This window comes from Panthera pardus, unplaced genomic scaffold (assembly GCF_024362965.1).
Source record: "Panthera pardus isolate Hobbes unplaced genomic scaffold, ASM2436296v1 HiC_scaffold_10, whole genome shotgun sequence".
Lineage (NCBI taxonomy): Eukaryota > Metazoa > Chordata > Mammalia > Carnivora > Felidae > Panthera > Panthera pardus.
The window spans coordinates 19439371-19466550 of record NW_026526655.1 but is presented as its reverse complement, the minus strand read 5'-3'; the positions used below and the strand labels follow the sequence as shown (position 1 = coordinate 19466550).

Below are 27180 nucleotides of genomic sequence, written 5' to 3'. Positions count from 1 at the left end.
TGTCTGTCCCACTGCATCAGCACCACCTCTGAAGGCAAGGATAGGGGCTGCCTGATTTCCTGCTCTCTCCCCAGCCCCCAGCTCAATGCCTGGCTTATAGCTGGTGCTCAAAACTGCTTGTGGACTAAGAGACTAAATCTTAATTGCTCCCACCAAAAACATAAAGAAACGATAATTACGTGACTCAGTAGAAGCATCGATAGAAGTGTTAGCTGACGTTGCAGTGGCGTTCATATGGCAACATACACATGAATCAAACCAACCCATCGTACACCTTGAACTTCTACGATGTTATATGTCAATTACATCTCAATAAAAATACGTTTTTGTAAAATACATCAACATACAGTGAAATAAACCCTATTAAAAGCTAAGCTAATAAATACCCTAAAACTCCCCACCAAAAACCCTCTTGTTGAATAAATGAATGGCCAGGCCATTGAAGGCAGCCTTTGGGGAAGGCAAAGTTGCCTCTGGGAACAAAACTTCCACTCGTTGGGGGTCAGGACGCCTGGGCTGTGGTCCTGACTTTGCCACCCACTTGTTTTATGGCCTTGGGCAAGTCATGTCTCCTCTCTGGGCTTAAGCCTGCTTCTCTGTGAAATGCAGGGGTTAGCTGTATCAGGACCACAGACGGTGGTGGTGGTGGTGGGTATACGGGAAGGGGTATATGATGTGTGTATACACGCGTGTGTACACATGCCCATGCACATTTTCCTAGCAAGAACACCCATAGCTTTTACCAGATTCTTAAAGGGATCTGTGGCCTCAAGAAGTTCAGATCCACTAACCAAGATCCTTTTCAGCTTGGGGCAGTGGTGGGGGTGGCGGTTATGATTATATGTAACTAGAGAGAAAGAGGAAGTAATCCAGCCTACAGTAGACGGAGCTAAAGAACTCCCATCAGAGGTGAGGACCGCACAACAGGAACACAGGGGAGGCTGTAGGACTTGGCCTCCTGGGGAACCCCTAAACTCAGCAGAGCTCTGGGCAGTTGGGCAAAAGCCAGACCAACTGACCCGAGGGGCTGGTTTTTTGAGAGAGGAGGCTGAAACGATCCAGAGTCTCCTCCCTCTGCTCCTGCCCCCATCTGACAAGCACCCACTTGCCTTGGGATACAGCAGAAAGTGAGGAGGCGAGGCTGGCACCTGGAGATGCCCTCCAGGCCCCTTGGCACCCAGGTCAGAGAAGGTTTGGCGGGAATGCTCAGGAGGGGTGCCAAACCCCACCTTCCCTTCTCCTGAAGTTGGCAGGCTGACATGTGGAACCAAAAGAGAGCTTAGAGCATAGGGTAATCGTGGGACCCTCAGGAGGCCACCTAAGGGGTAGAGGGCCTACACCTCCAGGCTCCAAAAACCCAGGCCTAGGGCTCTGAGGCCTGGGAACCAAAGTGGACAGACCTCCCCAGAGCAAAGAAGAGGAGCAGGCCACAAATTCGGGAGGGAGGAGGAGAGTGCTGTGGATAATGGGGCCTGGTGGGGGCGGCGGGGGAGGGGTGGACAAAGCAGGCCGCCAGAGGGAGGAGGGCAGTGTGGTGTGAGCAGAGGACAGCCTGCTTAGGGGAACGAGTTGGGGGCAGCATGCAGTGGGGGAGAGGGCAATATGGCCTGGGTGGGACGGGGCTGCCCAGAGGGGAGAGGAGGAGAGCAAGGCTGTGGGTGGAGGAAGTGATAGGAGCCTGTGGCCCAAGGAATGAAGCTTAGCATATGTATTGGAGGGGGACAGGGGGAACATGGTCAGTGGCAGCAATGGTGGCATGTCAGTGGCAGGTCTGTCAGTGGGAGAGCCCTGGCTGGGAGCCCAGATGCCTGAGTAACTTCTAAGCCCTGACTCCGGGGGGGAGCTCAGAGCCCAAGAGATGTTTATCCACTGCAAGAACGTGGTAAACGCCCCCTCTAGTGAAGCGATAAGCAGCCTGGCTGTTCTTTCCTGGGTCACCGGTCTCCTGAGAGTTGCAGTATAAATGGGGGTGGGGGGGTGCTGGTGAGAGGAGAAAGCAGCGGGCAAGAGCATGCCCCGCTGGAGCCAGGGCTAGGGTAGCAATGGGCAGGGGCTGGGACTGGGATGGAGTTTTGTCCTGCAGATACAGGAGCCAGTGAGTCATGAGCGAGCGCCAGGCACTCTCAAGAGGCCGCTCAGAAACCAGCTCATCCGAATGCAGACAGACACTTGTCCCCATCCCTGTCCCTGTGGCTGTCACACACCCACGCACTCACTCCCTTCCCCTCCTTCTCCTTGATCACCCACCTCCAGTGCCCCTGGCTTCTTCCTCCTTCTCAGCACCGACTGCCTGACCCTGTCCCTGCCCACCCTCAGGTGGCCCCCCCTGGAAGCCACCCCACAGCTGCCTGCATTGCAAGTGCAGAATGGAGGGAGACAGGGGGAGTCAAGAAGAAGCACCAACAGAGAAAGTGAAGTCCAGAAGGGTCTGAGACAGAACAGATAAAGGGGAAGCGCTGTGAGCACACTTCCCCCCGAAACCTTCAAAGAGAGAGGAGAGTTCATGAGGCTCTGAGGCAGAGAGGAGTCCTGATGACCTCTAGAAGGGCCCAGCAGTCCAGGGGTTGTGCCGTGTCATTTCCACTCTCCAGACCCTCTGCCCTTTTGCCAGGACTGAGAAGCAATACTATGGGATGCCAAGCTGACACGCTGAGGCCTCACCCCACCCCGGGGCACTAAGGCTCCCATCGGAATCACACCTGGGCCACCAGCCACTATAAGGGCTAGGGCAACACTCTGCCCCACCAAGCCTGTTCCTCACCATGATGGGTCATCACAGAGATGATCAGGGCTAGGGCTTGGGGAAGACAGAGCTCAGTCGGTAAATGCAGCCCCATGTTTTGCACAGTGGAGTATAACCACGAATATGCTATAATCCTGCCTTGGAGGGGCATCCGGTCAAGCGAGACAGAAAGGTCACCAGCACATGCATGCGCGCGTGCGCACACACACACACACACACACACACACACACACACACACTGGACTTCACTGGCTGCCTCAGTGAAGGGGAAGAAGGGCTGGGATATGGCCACAGCATACGTTTTGAGTTGCCCAAACACCATGTGCCCCAGGTGGAGGGAGATAAGACACCAGCATAAGCCAAACCCTGCCCAGTAAACAAATCTTAGGAGGCTGCAACCTTTCCCAAACAGGGAAGTAGGCTGGGCTTAAGCAGGGAGCCTAGAGCAGGGTTATCTAGTCCCTAGTGACCCCAAATATCTCCTTGTCCTTCACTTCCTCCTTGGAGAAATCTAGCGCCCACACCTACGCGGGGCCTGGTGGTTCCCAGACAGACGCCTCCTCCGGAACAAACACCTGCCTTCCGCACCAGCCTATCCCCATCCCTCTGGGTCAGCTGCCCACTTGAGAGGCTCCAAGACTTACCAGAAACAGAGAACGCAGGGGTGAGGGTCCAGCTGCCCATATCATCTTCAGGTCAGTCCTTGCTCTGGCGGGGCCTTCCCTGGTTCAGAAGGCCCCCTCCCTCCTGCCTACAGAAGTCAGGGACAACAGCGACGGCTACCCCGGGACACAGTGAACTCTGCATCGGCTCCGGGGAAATCAAACTCTTTCGGTGCCTTTCCCCAGCACTCCCAGCCCTGCCCAACTTGGGTGGCTCCTAAACCTCACCTGAACCATTTGCCCTTTTAAGGGGGTCACGTCCGACATCCGCCTCCTCCCAAGGACACAACAGACCCAGGAGGGACCTCAGGCCGGCTCCCGGCCCCTTCACCCGGTCCCGGCCCCGACCGGCGCCCCCGGGGGCAGCCGGCTCTGGCAGGCGACTGACAGGCGCTCCCCTGGCGTGGCTCCCTACCTGTGTCAGGTGAGCGGGGCTCTGCCCGCCACCGCCACCCGCTCCCCCGCAGCCGCCCCGCAGCGCCCTACCTGAAGCAGCAGCCGCCGGCTCTCGGCGCGGCCGGAGGCCCCCGGCTCCCAGCCCTCGGCCCGCGCCGGGGCCGGGGGGCTCCCCGGGGGCTGGGGGCCGCAGGGGGGCCCGGGCTCCAGCGCCTCGCAGCACACCAGGCTCACGGTGCAGCCCATCCGGCCGGGCGCCCGGCTGGGGGGAGGGGGCGGGGACGCGGGCGCGGGGGCAGCCGGGCCCCCTCCCCCCCGCCCTGGAGACCGCGCCGCCCGGGGAGCCTCGCACGTCGGGAGGGGGGGGGGCGGCGCGTCTCCGCCCGGAGCCTTCTGGGCCCGCACCGCCTGGCGGCCGGGGAGTGCGGGCCGGGAGAGGGGCGGCGACACGGGCGCCCGGACGCAGCCAGGGGCGGAGGGGGACGCGAGGGCGCGGGGAGGGGCGGCGGCGGGGTCTCGGGGGCCCGGGCGGCGGCCGGCCGAGTCTGGGGAGGGCGAGAAGAAGACCGACGGCGCGAAGGGGAGGCAGGAAGCAGTGAGAGAGAGACCGGGGACACGAGGACACGGGGGACAGAGAGGGGGGCCGGAGCCTCTGCGCGGGGAGACCGACTCCCAGAGAGGGAGAGACGGGCAGGAAGTCCGCGGCGAAACGGCGGACCCGGGCTCGGCCACCTCGAGTGCCACTGTTTCCAGGCGGTTCCTGAGGTCTGTGAAACAGTAGTCTTCGCAGGTGCCTGCCCCTCTGTTCTCGGCCCCCAATACTAGCCCTCGGGGCATCCCAGCCTGGAAAAATGAGGACCCGGAGGTGGAAAGACCCCGGCCTCGAGGAGGCGGGGCACAGCCAGGGTGCGAGAACACGGCCCACCAGGGCAACCCAGCTGTGAACCCGGGTTCACAGTGGCTTCACTTTCATTCTTTTAGGGGTGAGTGAGGGGCGGAGCAGGATGGCGCTGGTGACCCGGAGACTGAGGTGGGGAAGGGGAGGGAGATACGTGGTGGGACCCTGTCCTCCTCCTCCCCACCTGCTCCGCAGTTCAACCGAGGCTCGAAAAGACAGAATATCTGGTAGAGCAGCAATCACAGCCTCTCTGTGCCGCCTGGTGGCCACAAGGAAGAAAGGCAAGAGCCAGTGACCCTGTTGAGAAAGGGAAGGAAACTCGCATATAGGGGCAATTGTCGCTGTGGCTCTGGGTGAGTTGGTGTCTGGCCAACAAGTGAATCTGCCACCCCATCTGCCCGAAGGGTACCGTCCCCCAGCTCACCCATTCTGCCCTGGTGCCTTGGATCCCGCCTCTCCCACATGTCCCCCATGATTTTCTGCTCCTCCTGCTCCTGCTGGACTGGGCCTGAGTCACTTCCCAGGCGGCACTCTGGGAAAGGCTGCGCGGGACCCACGGTCACAAGTGACAGGCTCGGGCTGCAGTGCCGGCTCTCCGTCTCCCAGCCAGCCAGGCCTTCGCAGGTGAGTAGCAGGGAAGGGGTCTAGGGGTGGCTGGAGAAATGGGGCAATGCTGGGAGCGAGAGGCAGGGACACTTGGATAGAAATGAGAGACGATGAGGCACATCTAGGTGTTCATGGAGTTCAAAGTGGATCTGGACTGGAAGGGGGTGCAGAAACCCTATAGATGGGGAAACTGAGGCCCAGGGAAAGCAAATGATGAGCCTAAGGCCACACAGTGAGTTAGTAGCAGGGTCAGGATGAAGACCCGGGGCTCTCAACGTCCAGCTCAGTGTTTCCTGAGCACCATCTCCACCCTCCACCCTCGTCTACCTTTGTTTCCCTCCCCTTCTCCCTCCACTGTGTCCCCTGTTTCTTTACTCCTACCCACACCCCCGAATTCCAGCAACTGTGGTCTGAGAGACAGGACCCCTGGGGTTTCCCATGACTGGTCTTTATTCCAGGTGACGTCAGGATAAGCCACTGGCCCCCAGCGGCCACAGTATTCCTCTCTGAGCCCCAGGACCCACGGGGGAAGAAAGGCTGTGATCCCCCGGCCGGGGAGAACCACAGGATTAAAACCAGGTGCCCTGCCCCCCACACACACCCAGCATCCTGGCCCAGTCCCAGCTCTAGGGCCTCATTTTACTTCTGCCTCCCTTTCCTCAAACAACACACATTTTCCACTCAGCTGGGGGCCAGGAAAGGATGAATGTGCGCCTCAAGGATGATGACTGCTCTGGCAAGGCTCCCTGTGGCAGAGAGGGGTGACCTTCCCTCAGCCCAGTGTCCTCATGGCGTGAGCCCTCGCAGGGCCGCTCACATCAGATTGCCCTGTGTGTGGACACCCAGACCTGAGTTCAAACTCTAGCTTCTCCACATAGGGCCTGGGTAGCTCAGTCAGTTAAGCTTCCAACTCTTGATAGCGGCTCAGGTCATGATCTCGCAGTTGTGATCTCACAGTCATGAGATCGAGCCCCGAGTCCAGCTCCGAGCTGGGCATAGAGGCTGCTTGAGATTCTCTCCCTCTGCCCCTCCTCCACTCACGCTTTCTCTCCCTCCATTTCTCTCTCTCTCTCTCTCTCTCAAAATAAACATTAAAAAAATTTTTCATGGAGTTAATGACCTCCTAGGTTATTATGGGGACTGAACAAGACAAAGATGTCAGGCACAGAACATAGGGCCTAGCACCCAGGAACTGCTCCCCTGGTGTTGTGGGGCCCATACCATCCCCTTCCCATGCTGGCCTACGAGGAAGAGCCGAAGTGTCTATCCTACCAGTTGACTCACTGTGTGACTCAAGATATTTCCCATTCCTGGCCTAGGCTCTGATTCTTCCTCTGTATAAGGAGACCACTGGGCAGCTGAGCCCGGAGGCTCCTGCCTGGACTGACCCTGCAGAGCCACAAAGAATCACATCATTTTGAAATACTCATGGCAGAAGAAGGGGCCATCCTCACCAGGAACCTGAAAGGTGAGTGTGTCCTGAGAGATTTTCTGGGATTGAGTTGGGAGAGAGGTGAGGGCTCTTGGGAGCCCCTCCGTCAGAGCCCTCACTACCTAGTGCCTGATGTCCACCATCCCCCCGCCCCCACCCCTGCAGCTGCTGTCTCCGCCATCCTCCAGGGCTACCCTGGCGGGCAGCCTCCAGTGACAGATGCCAGCGCTGAGCTGCACAGACTCTGTGGCTGCCTGGAGCTGCTGCTACAGGTGACCCCCCCGCCCCGCCCCCTTCCCACCCCGCTCTCTCCAGGCCCAGGTCACCAGCAGGGATTTCCCAGATACTCAGGAAGAGCCACTGGCCGCCTCAGCACCCTCAGAGTCAGCAAGCCCTTCCCGACATCTAATCTCACCCTTGGAGGTTGACATTGCAGGCGGGGGCACGAGGTGGACAGGAGGCTGGGGCAGGGCGGAGTGGGGTGGGGTAGGGCAGCCACCTTTCTCTGAGGACTGAAGTCTCAGAGCTGAGATGTCCTAGGGCTGGACCCTTCTGCTGCTGGCGCTTTTCTTGAGCACTTACCAAGGGCCGGGCAAAGCCCTTCTCTTGCCCCACCTTATTAAATTCTCATTCTTTTCTTTTTAAATGTTTATTTACTTATTTTTGAGAGAGAGAGAGAGAGAGAGAGGGAGAGAGAGCACATGCACACAAGTAGGGGAGGGGCAGAGAGAGAGAGAGGGAGACAGAATCCGAAGCAGGCTCCAGGCTCTGAGCTGTCAGCGCAGAGCCCGACGCGGGGCTTGAACCCACAAACTGTGAGATCATGACCTGAGCCGAAGGAGGATGCTTAACCGACTGAGCCACCCAGGTGCCCCTTAAATTCTCATTCTAACCCCCTGAGGTGCTGAATGACCTTACCAGCCCCACATACGCACACATACCCTTCCTACTTCTCTGCGTGTTATGCACATGTGTGTGGTGTGAGTGTACATGTGAGGTTGGTAGGATGCATGTGTGAATCTTCTGCCAGTCTACCCCCGTCATTTGCTGCATTCCATTCACACTGACCTCCTTGATCTTCCGAAAGCATGCACCTACCTCAGGGCCTTTGCACTTGCCCTCTGCCTGGAATGCTCTCCCCCAGAAATCTGAATGGCACAATTTCTCATTTCCTTTGGATCTGGACTTTGAATAGTATCGCCTCAGTGAGGCTCTCTCTAGCCACCCTAACACAATTTTTTAAAACATACACACACGTACACACCACACGCTCACAGACATCACACACCCCGCACACATCTCACACACACACCACATACACACACGGGTGCACATACCACGTGCTTTCTATTCTCTTTCCCTGCTCTATTTTTCTCCTTAGCAGTCAGCACCATCTAACATCCTATATGTTCTACTTACTCTGCACATTGTCTGTCTCCACTACCAAGGTATAAGCTCATGAGGTCAGTTTGCTCACTGCTGTATTCCCAGGGCACAGAGCAAAGCCTGACGCATAGTAAGTGCTCAGTAAGTATTACTGGAATGAATGAATGAGAATACCAAAGGCTCAGAGAGGTCCTGCACCTTGAGCGTGGTCACACAGCCTTTGAGGGCAGAGCCAGCCCCTGAAGCCAGGTCTGTCTGCAGTAGCCCTTTCCCCTCCATTCTCAGCATGCTGGAATGCAAGGTGGGTTCCGGGAGGAAACATTTCCATGCCTTCCTTTCCCTGGTCTTGCTCCCAGTTTGACCAGAAAGAGCAGAAGAGCCTCCTGAGGCCTCGGAAGGATTACTGGGACTTCCTCTGCTCTGGCCTACGGCAACAGCGGGGCAGCACGGAGCCGGCCCGCTTCGTCTGCTCACAGGACAAGGTATCCAGAGCCAGCTGGCAGGGAGACTGGCCTCAGCATGAGGGGGTCCCGCCACCAGGCCCTTGATGGGGATGGCCTCCGGGAGCCCCTTTCTCACCCATCCCCACTCCACTGACCACAGACCCCTCACCCGGCCCTCATGTCTCATTAGCCCTGCCCTCAGCAGCCCTCCAGCCACCCCTTTCGTTCCCAAACAACACAAGTCCCCATCCTGTCTCTCTGTCCTGGCCGAGTTCCCTCTGATCTAATACCACACCACGCCCCCACCTCCCCACCTCTTCCCCACCATTTCGCCCCCTATGCACTCTGCAGTTGAAGACTTCTCTAGCAAAAGGCCGTGCCTTCATCCGCTTCTGCCTAGCCCACGGACAGCTGGCCGAGTCCCTGCAGCTCTGCCTTCTAAACCCCGAGCTCACCAGGTGGGGCTGTTGGGACATGATCCTACTGACACCCTCTGAGTCTACTGTCTGTCCCTTGTGAAAGATGCCTCTTTGCCCCCCAGATGGATGGATTAATATCAAGGACAACTAAAATGACAGCCATGAGGGAAAAGTCCAGGAAGAAAGGGCAGAGGGGGCGTCAGAACCCAGGAGTCCTGGTAGCACCATGATGCTTAAGCCTCTTGCTCCCCAAGGGCCACAGCCCTGCTTGGGGAACCATCCCATGGTGGTGTATAGCAAAGGAAGATCCCCTGGGGGCGGGGGCGGCCACAGCACCAAGGCCAAGTACCAAAGGCCAAGTCTGCTGATTACCGATAACACAGGGAATGGTATGGCCCCCGGAGCCCTCTGGTGTGCCCTGAACTCCGGGAAGACCTCCTGGATTCTCTCTATGCTCTCAATGGAGTGACCTTCGACTTGAACCTGCGGTGGCCGGACCTAGATGAAGCCTGGCCCATGTTCTCAGAGTGAGTGCGTCTAGCTTGAAGGGAAGCCTCTCTTCAGTGCCTTCCTGCCATTTGACCACCACGCATCCCAAGCAAGCTCCAAACTCAGCCTCCGGTCCCATCAGTTCTTCCCTCCTTGCTGTCTGAGCCTCTGATTCTCCACCTCCCCAGACTTCTATTTTCCTGGCACGATCTGTCCTGTCACATGATGCTGCATAGACTGCACACTCACTAAAGAGTCGTTGGATGGTTGGGGTGGAGGGTTAGAAGGACGAGCGCATGGTGGCTGTTAGGACGAGTGGTGGGCAAGGCTCGTGGATGGATGGAGAGGGGGATGCACACATGAGGATGGAAGGGTGGGAAGGTGGGAAGGCGGGAGCGGAAGCGAAATGAGTGGGTGGGTGGAAAGATGGGATGTCCTGCCGCTGAGCACCACGACCACTGCTGGAGAGAGGCCCGTGGTCCCCCTGCCACCTTCCCTTGCAGGTCCTGCTGCCCCAGCCGGACCCAGGGAAGAAGACCCAGAAAGACCAAAGACTCCCCAAAGCAGGTGCCTCTGCCCAACTTCATTCTGATTTGCCTCTTCTCCGTCTCTGCTGGGCCCCACAGGATGGGCAGTAGCTGAGGAGACAGACAGACAGACAGAGAGGCCGGCATGTAGACCTGGGGACTGGGTAGCCACAGGACAAGAAAGGGCTCGTAGTCCTACGGTGGTGAGGATATCGGGGAGAGAAGGGGGCCACTGGCACCATCTGCGGGAGCCATGGGGCCCAGGAGAGGAGGCGGCGGTGGGGAGGGTAACCGGAAGCGTGTAGGATGCACATCAAGGAAACAACCTCCGTTGGACAATTTGCAAACGTCTCAGTTCATTCAGTTGGAGACATTGAAGAGTCAGGTTTCTGGGTTCAAATCCCAGCTCTGGCCCTAATAACCAAGGCCCTTGGCAAGGTACTTGCCCTGCCTTGCAGGGTGATTGTGAGGAAGTGTAGAGACAGCCTGCGTGTAGCACAGAGCAAGGCCCCTGGCCACGTGCTCCGTAAGTGGTAGCTCATGGCCATTGTCATTCCCCAATCTCACTCTACACTCCACCAGCTTCCTAGCACCAGGTACGGATACCGTGAGGACTCAGCCTGTGCCCAGAAGGGGGAACACACTGCAACGCCACCTGTTAAGTGCGGTGATGCAGCCATGCACGGAGGAACAGGGGAGCCTGGAGACGGCTTCTCAGGAGAGGTGACCCTTAGCTGCTGTCGGTCTGTTTAAGCTTTCACCACAACTCTACAAGGCAGGCGTTATTATTCCCATTTTACAGACAAGAAAACTGAAACCCAGAGAATTTCAGGGGGCAGGGTCAGAGGAGAGGGTGGGAAGTAGAAACCAGATCGCTTCAGAAGACGCAGGGGAGGCAGGGAGGTGGGGACAGAAAAGAGCACTGAGGAGCACTACTGCTCCCTGACCAGGATCAAAGCTGGGGCCTCCCCTCCACCTGGGGCGATGTTAACATTCTGATTCCTGGGCCCTAAATCAATATTCCTTTAGATTTAGTAAGTTCCTTGGATTAGGTCTGTGGCCTCTCCCACCCACCTGGTTGGCAAATTGGTGCTGAGAGCAGTGATGGCTTTGGGGCTTCTCTGCAGATCTCAGCCACACGTGGAAACCCCACAGCAGTCCAGCCAGAGGAGCTGCACACTAGCCAAACCAGCTGTCTGCAAGATGCACCCAAGGAAGACTGGTTAGCCGGACTCCCCAGGTCCCAGCAACAAAGGCATCTTCCTCCCTTTTTGGAAAAGAAAAGAGAACATCCCAGGAGCCTCGGGTCCTCCCAGGGCATGTGGGAACCAGCAGGGGAGGAACTTCAGCAAGCCCAGGAGAAAGGAGCCCCAAGAACTGGGATCTGCCTGGAGATTTCAACACCCAGCATCCAGGGACAGGGAGAGGGGTCTGAGGGGGCTCCAAAGGAGGTGACAGGCACAGAGGCCAAGGGCAGAAGGATTCTTCCCAGTGCGGAGGGGACTCATGAAGGGGGAGCAGAGCGGGGTCATGTCCGTGGGCTACTGGCCTCCAGCCCTACAGGGACAATAGAGGACACAATGTCAGGGAACCAGCAGGAGTGGGAGGTGCCTAGCATTCCAGGGGAGCCCCGGGTCCTTTGGGGCCTGGGAACAAAGGAAGACTTCACCCCAGAGAAACCACAAGAGGAAACAGGAGAGACCAGTGTGACCAGGAGGAAGGAGCAAGCAGAAGTGGCCTTGCAGGATGTGGTCAAGGTGAGAACAGTTGAGCTCTGTACCTGTCTCCTTTCCCCTCTCTAACCTGGCCCCCAGGTGGGAGTCTTCAGTGGTCCGGGGGGAGGGGTGCGTTCCAGCCCACAGAAAATTCTGACTGGTCTGCACAGGGTTATTATTCTCTGAGAAGGTCTTCTTCAGGTCACCACAGTCCCTGCCTCTCCCTACGGCCTCACTGCAAGCCCACTTTATTCACCAGTACTACCTGCCTGGCTCCTGCAGGCCCTGGAGTCTAAGACCCCCCCCTCCCCCAACAGTTCTTTCGGGGCAATGACAGGTTCTCAAGTTCGGTAGCCCTCATTATTGGCGGATGTCCCACCAATGTCTAAGTTCTGCTGTTGCACATCCCACCAAGCAGCTCTGGTTGTAGATGTTTCTCCTGGAGATCCCCAAGATCAATTTCGAGCCTTCCTTCCGCCTTCTTTGTATCCTTGAGCTCTGTAACTTTCATCCTTCAGCAAAGGAAGAAATCTTTCACCTGTTCCTCTGTCTCTCATTTTCCTGTTCCTGTTGCACAGTCCCCTCTCACTCTCTTGAATTGTGATCATCATCCTCTCCCAGGGGCAGTCAGAGCCGGGCTTCTCAGCTCCCAGTGCTGTCCTCAGTCCAGCCCTCCACCCAAGGGCTATCTCGCATGGCCCTGGGGTCTCATGGGGATGTTTGTCAGGTCACACCCGGGGCTGGGATCTCTGCCCTCCTCCTCCAGCTTCCCTTTCCTTTCCTTTACCTCCCACCCCCAAGAGCCTGAGACGTGGGCTCCGGAAGACCGAGGAGCGGGCGCAGCACCAGGAGCAGCTGCTGAAGGAGAAGGAAGGGGAGCTGCGGACACTACAGGAGCGGCTCAGCAGGTAACCTTGGCAACCTTGGCAACTGCTGCCAGGTGGGCAGCAGAGGCCAGCAGGACAGGAGGCGCCCCCCCCGGCGCCCGCTCACCTTCATGGTCACACCAGCAAGAGGCTTCTGAGCGTCTCTGGTACATCAGGCCCTGTGCTGGGCACAGCTTTGGGACACTGAGGCATTCAGGGCACTACTCCTGGGGCTCCTGGAGGAGCTCCCACCGACCCCTCCCCTCCCCTTGGCAGACCCTCCCTCACTGGCCTTCCCAACAGCCTGCAGCAGGGGTGCATGCCTCCTGTCCCTCCCTCCCCTCCCACACTCACCTTTATCTCTCTGCTGCCTCTTCCACTGCCATTCCCCTCTCTCCCAGTCTCCCTCCCTGCCCCTCCACACTCCTGCCCCTTCAGTGTCCACCTTTCCTCTGGTCCTCTGTCTCTCATTTTCCTGTTCCCTGTTGCACAGTCTTCTTTCACTCTCTTAATGCATAATCATCATCATAACTATCATGTACTGAGCGTTTACTATGTCCCTGGCACTGTTCTAGGCATTTCCTCCCAACACACTTATAAGATAAGTTCTCTAAGAATTTCCATTGTATAGATAGGAAAACTGAGGCTCAAAGGTGCCACACAATTCACCCAGTGTCACTAGTGGAGAAGCTGAGGTCTACACCCTGGTAGATGATTCCAGAACCTGTGGGCTTAAACACGGGCCCTCCGCCAATATTTTGTGTGCCTGTATTTATTTCATTCTGCCTCCCCCTCAGCTACTCTCACCTCCACCTTCTCCAACTTCCTGTCATTACATTAACCGCAAGGGCCCAGAGAACACTTTCTCAGTGTCCGAGTTTCTCTTTCATAATTTTAAAAAATACCTCTGCTATGCAAAGATCTTCCTTGGTCTGACTTGGTCTCTCTGTCCCTCTCTCCCTTAGCTCTGTGTGCCCCAGTCAGTTCACCTGCCCCTGACTCTTGCACATGGCTGACACCTGCCCCAGGGCCAGAGGCACCAGCCTGAACCCCATCAGAGCCTGGGTAGCTGTGATTCAGACTGAATCATGGAGCTGTTTACTGAGTCTCTGTTTCAAAGGCTGAGAGACACTATAGGCCCAGAAACCAACCCAAAAAGGCCCCCAGGGTCTCCTCCCACCAGACACTCAGCTGAGCCTGGCAGTTTGGTCAGCAAGGATTCCCATGATTCAGGCCCTAGGTGAATGCAGAGGCCTTGCCCACCCAGGGGCCTTCTCTGGGATCAAGACAGGCTGGAGGAAGCAGCTGGGAGGCTCCAAGGAGACAACCAGGCCCAGGCTGCTCCCTCATCTGGGGGAGCCCCTGTCTCACAGCCGATTATTCTTCACTTGTCATCCAGTCCGTTATCCACAGACCCTCAGAGCTGCTCCAGGCCTGTTCTGTGTGCCAGAAATCCTCTTGCGGACAAAACAGACCAAACGCCTGTCCTTGTGGAGCTTACCTTCTAGTGCAGAAAGCAATCTGTAAACACGATAAGCAGGTTAATTACGTAGAATGTCAGAGGTGACAAGTTCTAGGAAGATCAAAATAAAGCAGCGAATGGGAGTGTCAGGGGTGATATTAAATGAGGCGACACAGCCAGGGAAGGCCTCCCTGAAAAAGTGATATTTGAGTTAAAAACTTGAAGCAAATGAGGAATGGGCTGTTTGGGCATGTGGTAGAACATTCCAGGCAGAGGAAGAGCAAGAGCAAGGGCCCTGAGGCAGGAATGGGCATGGCAGGTCCTAGGAACATCATGGAGGTTCAGGGGAGTAGAGGAGGGAGAGGAGGTAGGGGGAGGTCAGTTGGGTAATAGGAGACCCTCACAGGTCATCAAAAGGACCTTGGCATTGACTAAGAGTGAGATAGGAGCCACTGAGAGTTCACAGCAGAGGGGGAGATGTGACTATGTGCTTTAAGGTTAAGTAGGTTTGCATTTTTTTTAACAGTTCAGTGGGTTTTAGTGTATTCATGAAATTGTGCATTGATCACCACAATCAGTTTTAGGACATTTTAATCAGCCCAAAGAGAAACCCTGCACCATTAGCATCCACTGCCCACTTCCTCCCAACCCCCCCCCCCCCCCCCACCCCCCAGCCCTAGGCAACTGCTGATTTGTCCCCATAGATGTGCCTATTCTGGACTGATCTGTGCTTTCAAGGGCTCGAGCCCGCTGCTCTGTGGAGCTAGTCTGTAAGGAACCAAGGTGGAAGCAGGGACAGCGATGAGGAAGGGGAGGGCAGGGGAGTGCCTCTGAATGCTCTCCGGTCGTGGAGGTGCAGAGAAGCTTCGAGATTCTGGATTCACCGGGGCTTCCTGGGGGGAGAGGGAAAGACAGAGTCAGGAGTGACTCATTTTCCAGCCTGACCAGCTGGAAAGCTAGAGTCACAGCTGACGGTGTGCTGTGGCAGGGCTCGCTTGTGGGGAAAGTTCAGGAGTTGAGGGGAGAGCATGCCAAGTGTGAGACACCCCTTAGGCATGCCAGTGGAGCTGTTGAGCAGACAGCTGAGTGTGGAGCTCAGAGAAGCCTGGGCTGGGGATCTGCGGGAGAGTCGTCAGAATGCAGATAGCAGGACGGAAGCTCCCGTGGCCAGGAGGGATCCTCCTGGCATCCAGGGACTCAGGAGGAACACATCACTCCAGGGAAAAGGGGCCACGGGCATCAAGCTGGGGGCGACTGTTTCACTACCGCCGGATTGAAGTGCCAGGGAGCCCACTCGGTCAGCAGATAGTATATTGTGACTCTCCTGCGGCCATGAGCATGGTGACAGCAGTGAATAGAAGCAGTCAGTGTCTGCTCTCACAGACCTGGGGACACAGACACTAGATCAACAAATAGGAATAGGATGTCAGGTAGTCATGGGCGCTGTTAAAAAAAAAAATCAGTCCAGGAAAGGGGACAGAGACAGGAGATTCACCTAGATTTAGAGTCACGGGGTTCCTCTCTGAGGAGGTGACAGTTGAGGAGAAACCCCAGCCACTGGGAAAATGACCGTGCAAAGACCGTGGGAGGAGTGCTCCAGGCAGGAACGCCAGCAAAGGCAAAATCCCAGAAGTGCACTTGTAATCAAGCAAGCCCATGTGGCTGGAGTGGACAGACTCCCTGTGCTATGGAAGGCTGGAACAGTCTTGAGCAGGAAGTGGAGAGCCCCGTGGGTTTCAGGACTACTATGTCTGTTGGTGTGGAGAATAGACAGAAGGTGGGCAGCGTAGAGCCAGTTGGGCACAGAGCCCCAGGCTGGACACATAGGGAAGACACAGTGGGCCAGCTAAGCCTGGCCTCAGGCTTTAGCAGACCAACCAGGGGCTATGAAAACACAGTTAGAACTGAGCTATGGGGCACCTAGTACCCACTTCCTAGCTTTCTGGCTGTGGCACCTTGAGAAATTGGCCTTCCCTCTCTGGCCTCTGGTCCTTGATTTGCAAAAGGAGACAGTTGGATCTCTAAAGTTCCTCCTTCCAGCTCAGATGCGCTGTGGGACCATCTTTCCAAGTAGGTAGGTTTCCTCTGCCCCTGGATAAGACCTCAAAGCAAAAGTGATTAGGGCAAGTGTAAGTGGAAGGTCCTCAGACAGAATTAGGCAGACATCACACTTCTCCCCACCCCGCTCCCCATTGAGCTCCTTTGGGGCACACCAGGGGCTCATGAGGATCTATCCCTTGCTCCCACCTGCTGCCCACTCAGCACTTGTGCCATAAACCACTGGCGACCGGGCCCTGCACGGACAAAAGTATGGGGAGGCCAGTTGGGGAGGCCAATAGAGCTTATGGCTCAACAGGCCTGCGTCCAGATTTCTTCTCCCTCCACATATCAAACAGTGTGACCCTGGGCAAGTGTTATTTCCTCTCTGAAGCTCTATTTTCTTTCCTGTAAAATTATGACCATATCACCTGTCTGCCATATTTGTGAAAATTAAATGAAATAGGGCATAAAGCACTAAGCTCGGGGGCTGGCGTGTAACAGGTGCTCTAGACTTTAATTCCTCCCGTGTCCTCTCCTGCACCAGGAGTGTCTGTCAGCCCCTGCTGGAAATACTTCAGTGGCTTCCCATTGCACTGAGGTTCAAGTCCACTCTTCCTGGGGCCAGTGAGGGAGAGAGCCCTGCCCCTTTCCACCTCATCTCTTGCCTACCCCCACCTCCTGCAACTTCATGGTATCCCAGCTTCCCTAGTCTTCTTTCAGTTCCTCAAACAAGCAAGTTCTTGCCAACTTGCAGACCTTTCCATGTGACCTTCGCTGGCTCTGCTTGGCTGACTTCTCATCTCTTACATCTGCTTAAAGGTCACCTTGTCTAAGAAGCCTTTCGTGAACACCCTCTCAAGCCTCTATCCGCCCCTCATTTATCTCCGTCACACGCTTAGCTTAATTATGCTATTGGTTTATCACTTCTTTTGAGCACTGTCCCCAACACACTATAAGCTCCACCAGGAGCCGTAGGCACTGCTGTATTCCTGGCACCTCAAACAGCCATTGGCACACAGATGGTGCTTAATAAGTATTCCCTCCCACCTCAAAGACACACACTAACCACGGGTTTCACATTGGGACCTGCACTGGCCACACCAAAGGCCCTGGGATCAGTGTGCAAGTAAACTAGCTCAGGAAAATCAAATACCAATATTAAGAAACAAGGACACTGAAGGCCAAGATGTTCATTAAAATAAATACAGCCCTGGTCCAGTGCCCAAACACAAGAACACCCTTCCTTAAAGCTGCAGGGACTGGTCTTTTTGGAATTATGGTGGATCTCTGTTGTCAGTTTGACTTTACAGCCTACCCAGCTTTCTTCTCTGAGGTGTGCTACACGGCAGTGTTGTAAAAATTCATAATTCAGTTCATTGGCAAGCCTCCTGCGAGCCTCAAACACACTGAAAGCCAGGGGTGTGGCCGTGCGTGCGTGTGCGTGCGCACACACACCCCACACACACACACCCTGAGGTCACAGGATGTGCACCCACCTTTGCAACACCCTCCTCATCTGAGTGATGGAGGGGGGGTGCTGGGACTTTCTTATTTCTAGTGCAGTAGACTTCTTGGAACCTTCTAAGAAGCCACCAAAGACAAAAAAAAGAGGCAAGAATAGAGCTGAGGAGATTCTAAGCCCAAACTGAAACAAAAATTTAAGGAAGCCATATGTTTAACATTATTTTCTTAATTGAAAAGACAATGTACCATAATTTTTCAAAATATTTTAAAACCTAAAAATATCCCCCTAAGTCCTACACCAGTTACCCCACTCCCAAACCAACTGTTGTTCTCAGCTGGGCAAAGCCCATCCAGCCTGGGTTGCCAGATACCCCCCTTCCCTCCAGAGAGCTGCTGCAATTGTGGGCATGCCTTTCAAGAAAATTACATTTTAAGATGGAAATGTTAAAAAAGAAAAGAAAAGAAATACAACCAATGGAGATGTTGGCTCACCTTCTCTAAAGAAACACAGGAGGCTATACCCTGTTTTCATTCCTCTGGACGGTTGGTAAGGAGTCAGCCTATAGATGGCATGCTATCCGTGGTGTTCAGCTTGGTGTGTGGTATGGCGTGTTTTATGTGTGTGTGAGTATGTGTGGCGTGGGAGGGCGCGGGGGTATGGAGAATGTATGCAGTGTGTGTGTGTGGAAGGGAGTGTGTGTGTGTGTGTGTGTGTGTGTGTGCGCATCAGCTATAGGAGGTACCACCAGCTTCCCCCAGGAGCTCCTTGTCAGGTGGAGGCCCAGCCTAGCTTGGTCACAGATGCTGGGAACTTAGTCTTCCTTCTGTGCCCAGGTGTCAGGAAGAGAGGGCCCGGCTGCAGACAGAGCTGGAGCAGAATCAGCAGGAGGCTGAGAGGAGGGACGCCATGTATGAGAAGGAGCTTGGAGGGCAGCGGGACCTGGTCCACGCCATGAAGATGAGGGTGCTGGAACTGATTCAGTAAGGGTGGACACAGCAGGGCAGGACTGCAGAAGAGGGGATGATATGGGATGTAGAGACTGGGTAATGAAAATTCTACTCCGCTGAGAACTATCGAGCAGAACTTTAATATATGCTAACTCATCTTCTTTTAGCCGCCCCAGCTGTTCTCCTCATATCACAGATGAGGAAACTGAGGGTCAGAGATGCTGACTTGGACACCAAGGACACACTGCATATAAATTGCATGGATTCCTCTAGCTCTAAGGCACGCCACCACTCCAACACACCCCCACATACACACATACCTACTAAGGTTAGGGGAAGGGAAAAGAGCCCATAGATGGAGAAGGATTTGAGAGAAGAAAAAAGGAGGTTAACCAAGAGGTAATCATATGTGCTACCCCTGACTGCCTGGTCGACTTCCTGAGACCACTGGGCCTGTGGGCCATCCCAGGTCAGCTGCCCTAGGTACCAGAGAGCTTACCAGGATGGATTCCAAACCACTAAACCACTGAGCAATGGAGGAGGTGTGTAAAGCCTGGTTTCCGCCCTTCAGTCTAGTAGGGAACTAATGCTATACTTTGACCCAGTTCAGGAAACAGGACAGCATTGGACTTGGGTTTCATTAGAATTGGAGGGTCACTGAGGGATCATCCAGGACTAAATCCTCTTGCAAAAAAATCCAAGTGATATTAAAGATGAGAGAAGGGAGAAGTCAACCTGGAAAGAACAAACAAAGAATTTAAGAATGACCTCCTCTACAGAGCTGTCAATGGGGAGAAAGGGAGATATAAAAAATTAGCCATGTATCTCACAAAAGAATTTAAGGTAGCCAACAATAAAAGACATATACATATGATTGTTAAGAAAAATAGATGAAATGGAAGAGGAAACATTCATACTTTTGAGGGATTAGGATTAGGGTTAAAACTTAGCTCTGAGCATCTTGGCAGAATCAAAAATGGAAACACAGTAAATTGCCTAAATGTCACTATGCATTCCAAGGAAATATACCAGTTCATCAGGAAAGGAAATTTTTTTTCCTGTGTTAAAGAAACTCATCACGAGATCCCAAGATACATAATATAATGTCCCTTGCAGAAGCATCATGGAAAATATGGCCCTAAGCACAAAGTGGGCAGGCAAGCTATAGAGGCTGATTTCTACATCAAGGTGGTAGACAACACATCATCTGCTTTCCATCCTGAGATCTCAGTAGAATGATTGTCAAAATAAATAAATAAATAAATAAATAAATAAATAAATAAATAAATAAAACTTCTAATAGAGAGAAAGGTGGAGAAGCCAACCACAGATAAGAGATTTCAGCTAATTTCCAGAAGCCAGAAAATGGATGAAGAAGTAGAGACTGGATTTAGCCCAAGTTAGAACTTCAGGGACCAGAGACACTAGGAAAACAGATGGCAGAAATGAGATAAGGGACAGTAATCAGGAATATTGACCGATAAAGTCATTGGAAAGATCAGTGTATATCCCCTGCTTTCAGCCTGCTTCCCCAACTTCAGAATATCAACCCTGAGGGGTCTATCTCCCAGGCAAATAATTAAAACTTCCTTCTCTAAACAAAGTTAAATGTCCCAAATAAACAACAGTGTGTTCTGGCATTTGACAGTCTGATGTGGCAGTTAGCTTCCTGCCCCATCCTTCCTAAAGAGAAGCCACAAGTCAACCACCCCTGTCCACTGTTGAAGCTCCAGCAGCTTAAACATGAAATCATGACCATGGATCCTCAGATGTTTGAGAAGAGTCTAGAACATAGAAGCAGAGACAAAGGTAAACAAAAAAGATCGGTATCCTATGAAACAGGATAATGTGAAAAGTGACCTACAAAAGATGAGAAATGTTCTTGGAAATTAAAAATATCTCTGAAATTTTAACTCGAGGATGGGAAAAGGAAGAGGAGGCTATCTCTCAAAATGTAGAATAAAAGGCATAAAAAGATGGAATACATGAAAGAGATAGTTAGAAACATAAAGAATCATTCCAGGAGATTCACTATCTCACTATCTCTTCTCCAACTGATAAGAATTCAAAAAAAAAAAAAAAAAAGAGAGAGAGAGAGAGAGAATATAAGATAAAAGTATGCGAGACTTTCCAGGCTCTAATGGTTGCAGATCTTCAGATGTAAAGATTTCACTGAGTGACCAGCACAATAAGTGAAAGGGAGCAAAACCCACATTGAGATACACTGTTGTGAAATCGCCATAAAACAAAGATGAGGACAATATACTCAAAGACACGTCACCTATAAAGGAAGTAGGACACAGAAAAACATGTTAAGAATCAATGGTGCAATACTTTCAAGTTCTGAGGAAAGCTAACTTTTGCCCTAGAATTCTAGATCCAGCCAAACTATAAAACAACTAGAGAAGGTGATATGGGAAAAGACATTTTTCAGAAAGACAGGTTATAGAAAATTTACCTCCCACAGGGCCCTTCTTGGGAAGTTAATTAAGGATGTGCTTCGGAAAAACAAGGAAGTAAGCTTGGCTTACCAAGAAAGGAGAAGATGTGGAATTCAGGAAACAGTAGCTCTAGCCCGGGAGAGAAGAAAAGGGAATTTCCAAGATGACAAGTGGCTGTCAAACCCAAGGAGCAGTACATCCAGGCTGAAACAGAAGTACTGAGGAGGCAGGTCTCAGGGCAAAAAGAGAATCAATGCCATACCTGATATGATGAAGAATTTGTTGAGGAGAGGGAACAATTAGACTGTGTTAAAGGCAAGTCATGCAAGGACTTTGCAAGGAGCAAAGAAAGGCAATTAAAAAGTCCTGGAAAAACAAAAAATTTCCAAGGAAATGTTTAGAACACATCTTAGCTCTCCTTGAAGCAATATGCTTATATATTTTCTAATAATATAAATACTATTTATTGGTTTTTTCAATGTTAGAATCAACCTAAAGACAAAGCACAGTAAACAATTGTAATTATAGAACAAATGTAAATGTTATTACCTAAACAACATTAAGTACACAAAATAGAAGCCAATAGAAATTTCTGTGAAGATGGAAATGTTCTATACTCGCCCTGTCCAATACAGCAGCTACCAGTCACATGTAGTGACCGAGTACCTCAAATGTGTCTGATGTGACTGAGGAACTGAAGTTCTAATTTTAGTTAATTTTAGTTAAATGAAATATAAAGTTAAGTAGCCCCATGTGGCTAGTGGCTACCATATTGGACATAGCAGGAATAGATAACGAGTAGGAGGCGGATGAAGGAGGCCAACCGAAGAGGAAGTGATGCTGGTATCATCATACTACAGAATGGCAGTCAGGATGCTATCTGTGCTTCACAGAATGAGTGAGAAATAAATGTGTGAGTATATTCTGTAAAACTACAGTAGTAATAGAGGAACCAAAAATAGGGATATAGCCGCATGGGGAGGAAGGAGGTGGAGTTAGTGGGGATGGTAATAAACAAGCTAAGTCCTCTGACATCAAGGTAAGGAGCTCTGTAGATGTTCTCTCTTGACATATCAAAAAAAAGAGGATATGAGCATATTACTTAAGTGTGGAAGTAATATCAAAGAGAAAAAGCGACAAGTGTAAGAGGTGGTTTGCCATTGAGAATGGAAGGAGTAGGGAGGGTGTCTATTTCCTTTTGATATAAGTTCTTCTGCACTGTTGGATTTTTAAATCGTGTGTATATATCATCTTGATAAAAAAAAAAGACTTTAAACCCACATTCCTAAACATCCTTTAAAAAAAACAACAGTAAAGATAGTTTTGCAGGAGTATAACATACATAAATACAAGGGGGGTTGTATCAAGTGCCAAATAAAAGATAAGGGCATCGTAAGAAACTTATGGGGGCTTCTATGATCAGGGAACACTCCTTGGAGGAGGTGGGATATGAAGGTTCTTAAATAATGGATCAAGGTTGTATTGGGGGAGGGGACTGGGGTGTCACCATCCATCTTCCCAAAGACTGCAGACTCATTCACCTCTTATGTGTGTGTGTGTCTCTCATGATCTCTTCATTTCTTTCCTTCTCTGTCACTATGTCTCTCTCTCCGTCTTTCTCTGTATTTTTCTCTCCTTCTCTGTGTCTCTGTCCCTGACTGTCTCCACATCTTTTTCTCCTGGCCTTTCCCTCTCTCTCTACATTTATCTCCCTATCTACCACTCTATCTCTGTCTCCCTCTCCAACCCCCTGACTTCCTTTTCTTGTTTCTGTGTGTGTGTATCTCTGTATGACTCTCTCTCTCTCTCTGTCTCTCTCTCTCTTTCTTGCTCTTCCTTTGGTCTCTGTGTTTCTCTTTCTCCCGGTCTCGGTATCTCTACCTGTGTCATCTCCATCCTCCTGGTGTGTGTGTGTGTGTGTGTGTGTGTGTGTGTGTGTGTGTGTGTGTCCCCACCTCCATCCACTCATCAGAGAGAAGGATGACCTGTGGCAGAAGGTCCAGCATCTCTCTTCCATGGCCCCCGGATGCTGTGTTGACTGCAGCAAGGTCTTTGGCCGGCTGTCTCGGCGGTACCCATGCAGGTAATGGGAGAGCACAGAATTTTTCCTCTGGGACAGCCCTGCTTCCACCAGCCCACAGCACTCTGCCCTCTCTGGGAAGGGAGGTGTCACAGGAACTGGGCTTTTATGAGAGCCACTTAAAGCTGGCCATTCACTTTACACAACACTTAGCATAGACATGAGCTAGAACAGTGGAAAGGAGTCAGACGAGCAACAGTGTCTGGAGGATGGGACTGTGCCAGCCTTCCAAGAAGAGACTGATTAACAGGCTCCTGGTCTGGGAGAGATCTCCTATACAGAGGAAGCTGCTCCCCTCATCTTCCTCCAGGAACATGGTGGCAGGACCAGCCATGAGAGAGAGGGAGGGGGGCCAGCAGGAGAACCTGTCATTGCCATTTAGAGGACTCTGGAGGGGGTGGGGCACTGGGACGCCCTTTAGGAAAGGGGAGGCCTCCTGAGACACACTGCTCTGATGGGAGATGAGAAACATGCTTCCCTCCCCCAAACACATCCCTGAGCTCCCCACTCTTCCCACCTCTGCTCCTAGGCTCTGCGGAGGCCTGGTTTGCCATGCCTGCTCTGTGGATTACAAGAAGAGAGGGCGCCACTGCCCACCCTGCTCCCAGAAGGGAGCAGCTCAGTTCGACCAATGAGATCACCCAGGAATGGCCACCCACCCCATCCCGTCAACTCCCTCCCCTCCGCCCTTCCCACCCCTCTGGTCTGACCTATCCTGCCTTCTGGAAGTTGGTGACCTAAGGCGGACAACACTTGTGTGCGCATTCTGTAGTGTGGGAGTGGAAGGACCCAGGCTGGCAGGCAGGAGGCAGGAGGCAGGTTGAAGCCCTGCATCCACCATCCATGAGCTGGGCGACTTGAGAGAGCTCACAGCTGTCTGGGCTTCTTCTGTAAGTGAGGGAGCCGGGCGCCATCCTCTCTAAAGTTCCTCCAGGCCCAGAATGTCCTTGACCAAGAAGAAGACCCAGAGACCCTGACATTTCCCACACTCCCACCTCACCCAGCCCACCGCTCACCACACTCAGGAGCATCCTGTCTGCTTTGAAGGTCTGCTTTTGTTGTGTTTTCGTCTTTAACATCTTTCCTGAGTTACTATTGACATTTAACACACTTCACATAAATTGTACAATTTGATGAGTTTTCACTTTAATATATACCCATGACACCATCGCCATACTCAAAATAATGGACATCATTCCCATCATTCCCCAAATTTCTTCATGCCCTTTGTAACCTCTCCCTCCTCCTCCTCTCTCCCCGGCACCCACTTACTTGCTTTCTATCACTGGAGACTAGTTTTCCAGAATTTTATATAAATGGAATCCTAATTTTACACTCTCTATTGTCTGCCTTCAATAGTCCCTTTTTACTATTGAGTAGTATTCCACTGCATGGATATACCACAATTTGTTTACACATGCAACTGTTGCCTGACATTTGGATTATTTCCAGTTTGAGACTGTTACAAATACATTTCCTATAACCATCTGTGTACAAATCTTTGCATAGACGTTTACTTTTTTTTTTTTTAAGATTTTTGTTTTTTAAAGTAATCTGTACACCCAATGTGGGGCTTAAATTCACAATTCCAAGATCAAGAGTTGCATGCTCTGTCCACTGAGCCAGCCAGGTGCCCCTAGACCTTTGCTTTTATTTCTCTTGGGTAAATACCTAGGAATGAACTTGCCAGGTCATATGATAAGTATATGTTTAACTTTTAAGAAACTGCTGAGTTGTTCCCAAAAGAGTTGTGTGTTGGCCCCTCCCACCAGCAGTGTGTGGGAGGGCCGGCCGCTTCGCAGAGCATCTGGTTTAGTGGGCAGGAGAGGAGGCTCAGACATGAGGCTTGGGCCTCTCTGTCCTGCCCTTCCAACCACTGTGGTGACTTGGTCAGTCCCCAGTTGTGAGTGCCTGGACGGAGGAGCTGAGACTAGGTAACTCTCTATGCAGTGCTCACTCAACTAAACTTTAGTAAAGATAGTTATGAGGATTTGTGTACCTTCATGGTACAAGATCATATCCCCTGACTGCCCAAGAAGTCTTACACACATTCTGTGTCGTTCACTGGACTCCCAATTGTGGTGCTTCTGAGATTACTGTTTCAGAAGAAGCACAGGCCCCACTCTGTACCAGATAGGGATTAGCTGCCCTATCTGGGCTCCAGGGCAGACTCTGTGGCCCCAAATAGGCATGTGTGCTATTATCCCCATCCCCTCTGCCTCACACAGACTGCCAGAGCCTCTGCAGTAGTTGGGCAACCTTGTGGCTCTGACCAGCCCCTGTGGACCGCCTCTTGGGGTCAGGGACACGCAGAGTTGCATCCCATTACCATAGCATGGAGCAAGAGTTTTGCAATAGCAGTTCCTGCCCTGGAGAGCTGGTAAGAACTTCTCCTTAGCAAAAGCTACAACAAGGTGAGGGGCACGGAATGGAGGGAGTGGAGGGGGGCAGGGCTGGGGCTCTGGAGCAATCAGGGCAATAGAATCACCCCTACCCTAAAGGACAGCGATCCCTTGTTAAGGATTAGATTTGCTCAGATACTTTTATTAGGTTCTTACTATAGTGGACGGCATCATGTTCTAGTTGAACTCCAGTGTCGAGTTCAGGCCTGCCTGATGAACCGATGGGAGAGAAGAGAGGTAGCAGAAGCCAATGTTCAAAGAGAAGGCAAGATGCTCCTGGACAAGAACTCATTAGAAGGAAATCAGGGGCCAGAAATGGGGGAGCTTGACCTTCTCCCCGTTTAGGTGGGATGGAAGGGCTATGATGAGGACCAGTCTCTAGCTCAACACTGCCCCCCAAAGAGTCCACACCAACTCCAACGAAGAGCACAAAAGCTCCACAAAGACATTAGAAGAGCTTGTTAGACCTTGGGGAATCCTCTGGCAGAAGGTTCCACAAGGGTCACCAAGAGTACCAGTCCTTCAGCAGTGACTCCAGCACACATGTCTAGCGCAGCAGCATGCACAGGAGCACCCAGGACACTCCCAACAGACCCCCTCAAAATTCCTGGAGAGCACCTTACAGGGGGATGAAGCCCTGAATGAGCACAGAGGGTTTAAGCCAGTGCTGTTTGGGTTTACTGCTATTGATGTGACTATTGACTATTACTGCTATTGATGTGATGGGAAATTTTGGCAACATAATTATGTCTTTCAATTAGATGTCAATCAGATCCTCCAATGTACATCAATCCCCTTACTTTGTCAACTCATTCAGTGCTCAACAAAATTATAGGAAGCACCCAGGATGTGCCAAACAACTGTGATTGGTTTGGGGATGCAGAGATTTTATATATATATATATATATATATATATATATATATATATATATATATTTATATATTTATATATTTATATATTTATATATTTATTTATGTTTATATTTTTATATGTATATTACTTATTATATATAAAATCCCTGCTTTGAAGAACCTCACAGTGGGGAGGAGGGAGCAGCCAGAGATTACAAAACCCCTAACTGAAGCCATGATAGAGGTAAGCCTAAGGGGGTGGACAACACAGAGAGAAAGGGCTGCATTCCATACAGGTCATGACTGGGCTGAATCTAAAAGGAAAAAAGAGAGGTGCCTGGGTGGCTCAGTTAGTTAAGCATCTGACTCTTGATTTCCACTCAGGTCACGATCTCGAGTTTTGTGAGTTCGAGCCCCGCGTCAGGCTCTGTGCTGATGGTGTGGAGCCTGCTTGGGATTCTCTCTCTGTCCCCACCCTACTTGTGTGCACTCTCTCTCAAAATAAGTAAACTTTAAAAAAATTTTAATTTTGTAATGTTTACTTTTGAGAGAGAAAAAGAGAGAGACAGACAGAGCAAGAGGGGGAGGAGCAGAGAGAGAGAGAGAGAGAGAGAGAGGGACACGCAGATTATGAAGTGGACTCCAGGCTCTGAGCTGTAGGCACAGAGCCCAACATGGGGCTCAAACTCGCAAACTGCGAGATCATGACCTGAGCCGAAGTTGGATGCTTAACTGACTGGCTCACCCAGGCACCCCAAACTTTAAAAAATTTTTAAAGGAAAATGGAGAGTTGACCAGACCAAGAGGGTAAGGAAGAACCTTCCAAGGGGAAGGGAAATGCATGCCAGGCTCTGTGGGGGAACCAAACAGCTCTTTGGGGAACTGCAAGTAGTTCCCTGTGGCTGTAGT

The 27180-nt window shown here is 52.2% G+C and overlaps 1 protein-coding gene across 9 annotated transcripts; it reads left to right on the top strand.

The window, feature by feature from the left end:
* The first annotated feature begins 4455 nt into the window (after positions 1–4455).
* On the top strand, positions 4456–26757 carry RUFY4 (RUN and FYVE domain containing 4). Of its 9 annotated transcripts, XM_053904976.1 has the most exons (15): positions 4459–5323; positions 6625–6773; positions 6903–7009; positions 8480–8605; positions 8918–9024; positions 9369–9512; positions 9978–10041; positions 10584–10724; positions 11129–11758; positions 12518–12624; positions 18383–18529; positions 22910–23020; positions 23547–23907; positions 25246–25431; positions 25601–26209. In XM_053904976.1, exons 2-13 carry the CDS (start codon positions 6734–6736, stop codon positions 23650–23652), a joined length of 1830 nt encoding a protein of 609 aa, XP_053760951.1. In that variant the 5' UTR covers positions 4459–5323; positions 6625–6733; the 3' UTR covers positions 23653–23907; positions 25246–25431; positions 25601–26209. The 9 variants fall into 9 exon arrangements, with proteins under 9 accessions (XP_019301575.2, XP_053760967.1, XP_019301574.2 ...); XM_053904980.1 differs by lacking the exons at positions 10584–10724; positions 25601–26209 and adding an exon at positions 26450–26757 and having other exon boundaries at positions 4458–5323; positions 25246–25397; XM_019446030.2 differs by lacking the exons at positions 22910–23020; positions 23547–23907; positions 25246–25431; positions 25601–26209 and adding exons at positions 20145–20305; positions 20964–22246 and having other exon boundaries at positions 4456–5323.
* Positions 26758–27180: the final 423 nt, after the last annotated feature.

What these genes read in the sequence shown, in the direction of transcription:
- RUFY4 (XM_053904976.1), top strand. Translation starts at nt 6,734, where the DNA reads ATGGCAGAAGAAGGGGCCATCCTCACCAGGAACCTGAAAG. An exon ending in GCCTGGCCCATGTTCTCAGA is followed by an intron (nt 9,513 to 9,977) that starts GTGAGTGCGTCT and finishes CTTCCCTTGCAG; the next exon opens with GTCCTGCTGCCCCAGCCGGA. An exon ending in CCAAAGACTCCCCAAAGCAG is followed by an intron (nt 10,042 to 10,583) that starts GTGCCTCTGCCC and finishes ACACTCCACCAG; the next exon opens with CTTCCTAGCACCAGGTACGG.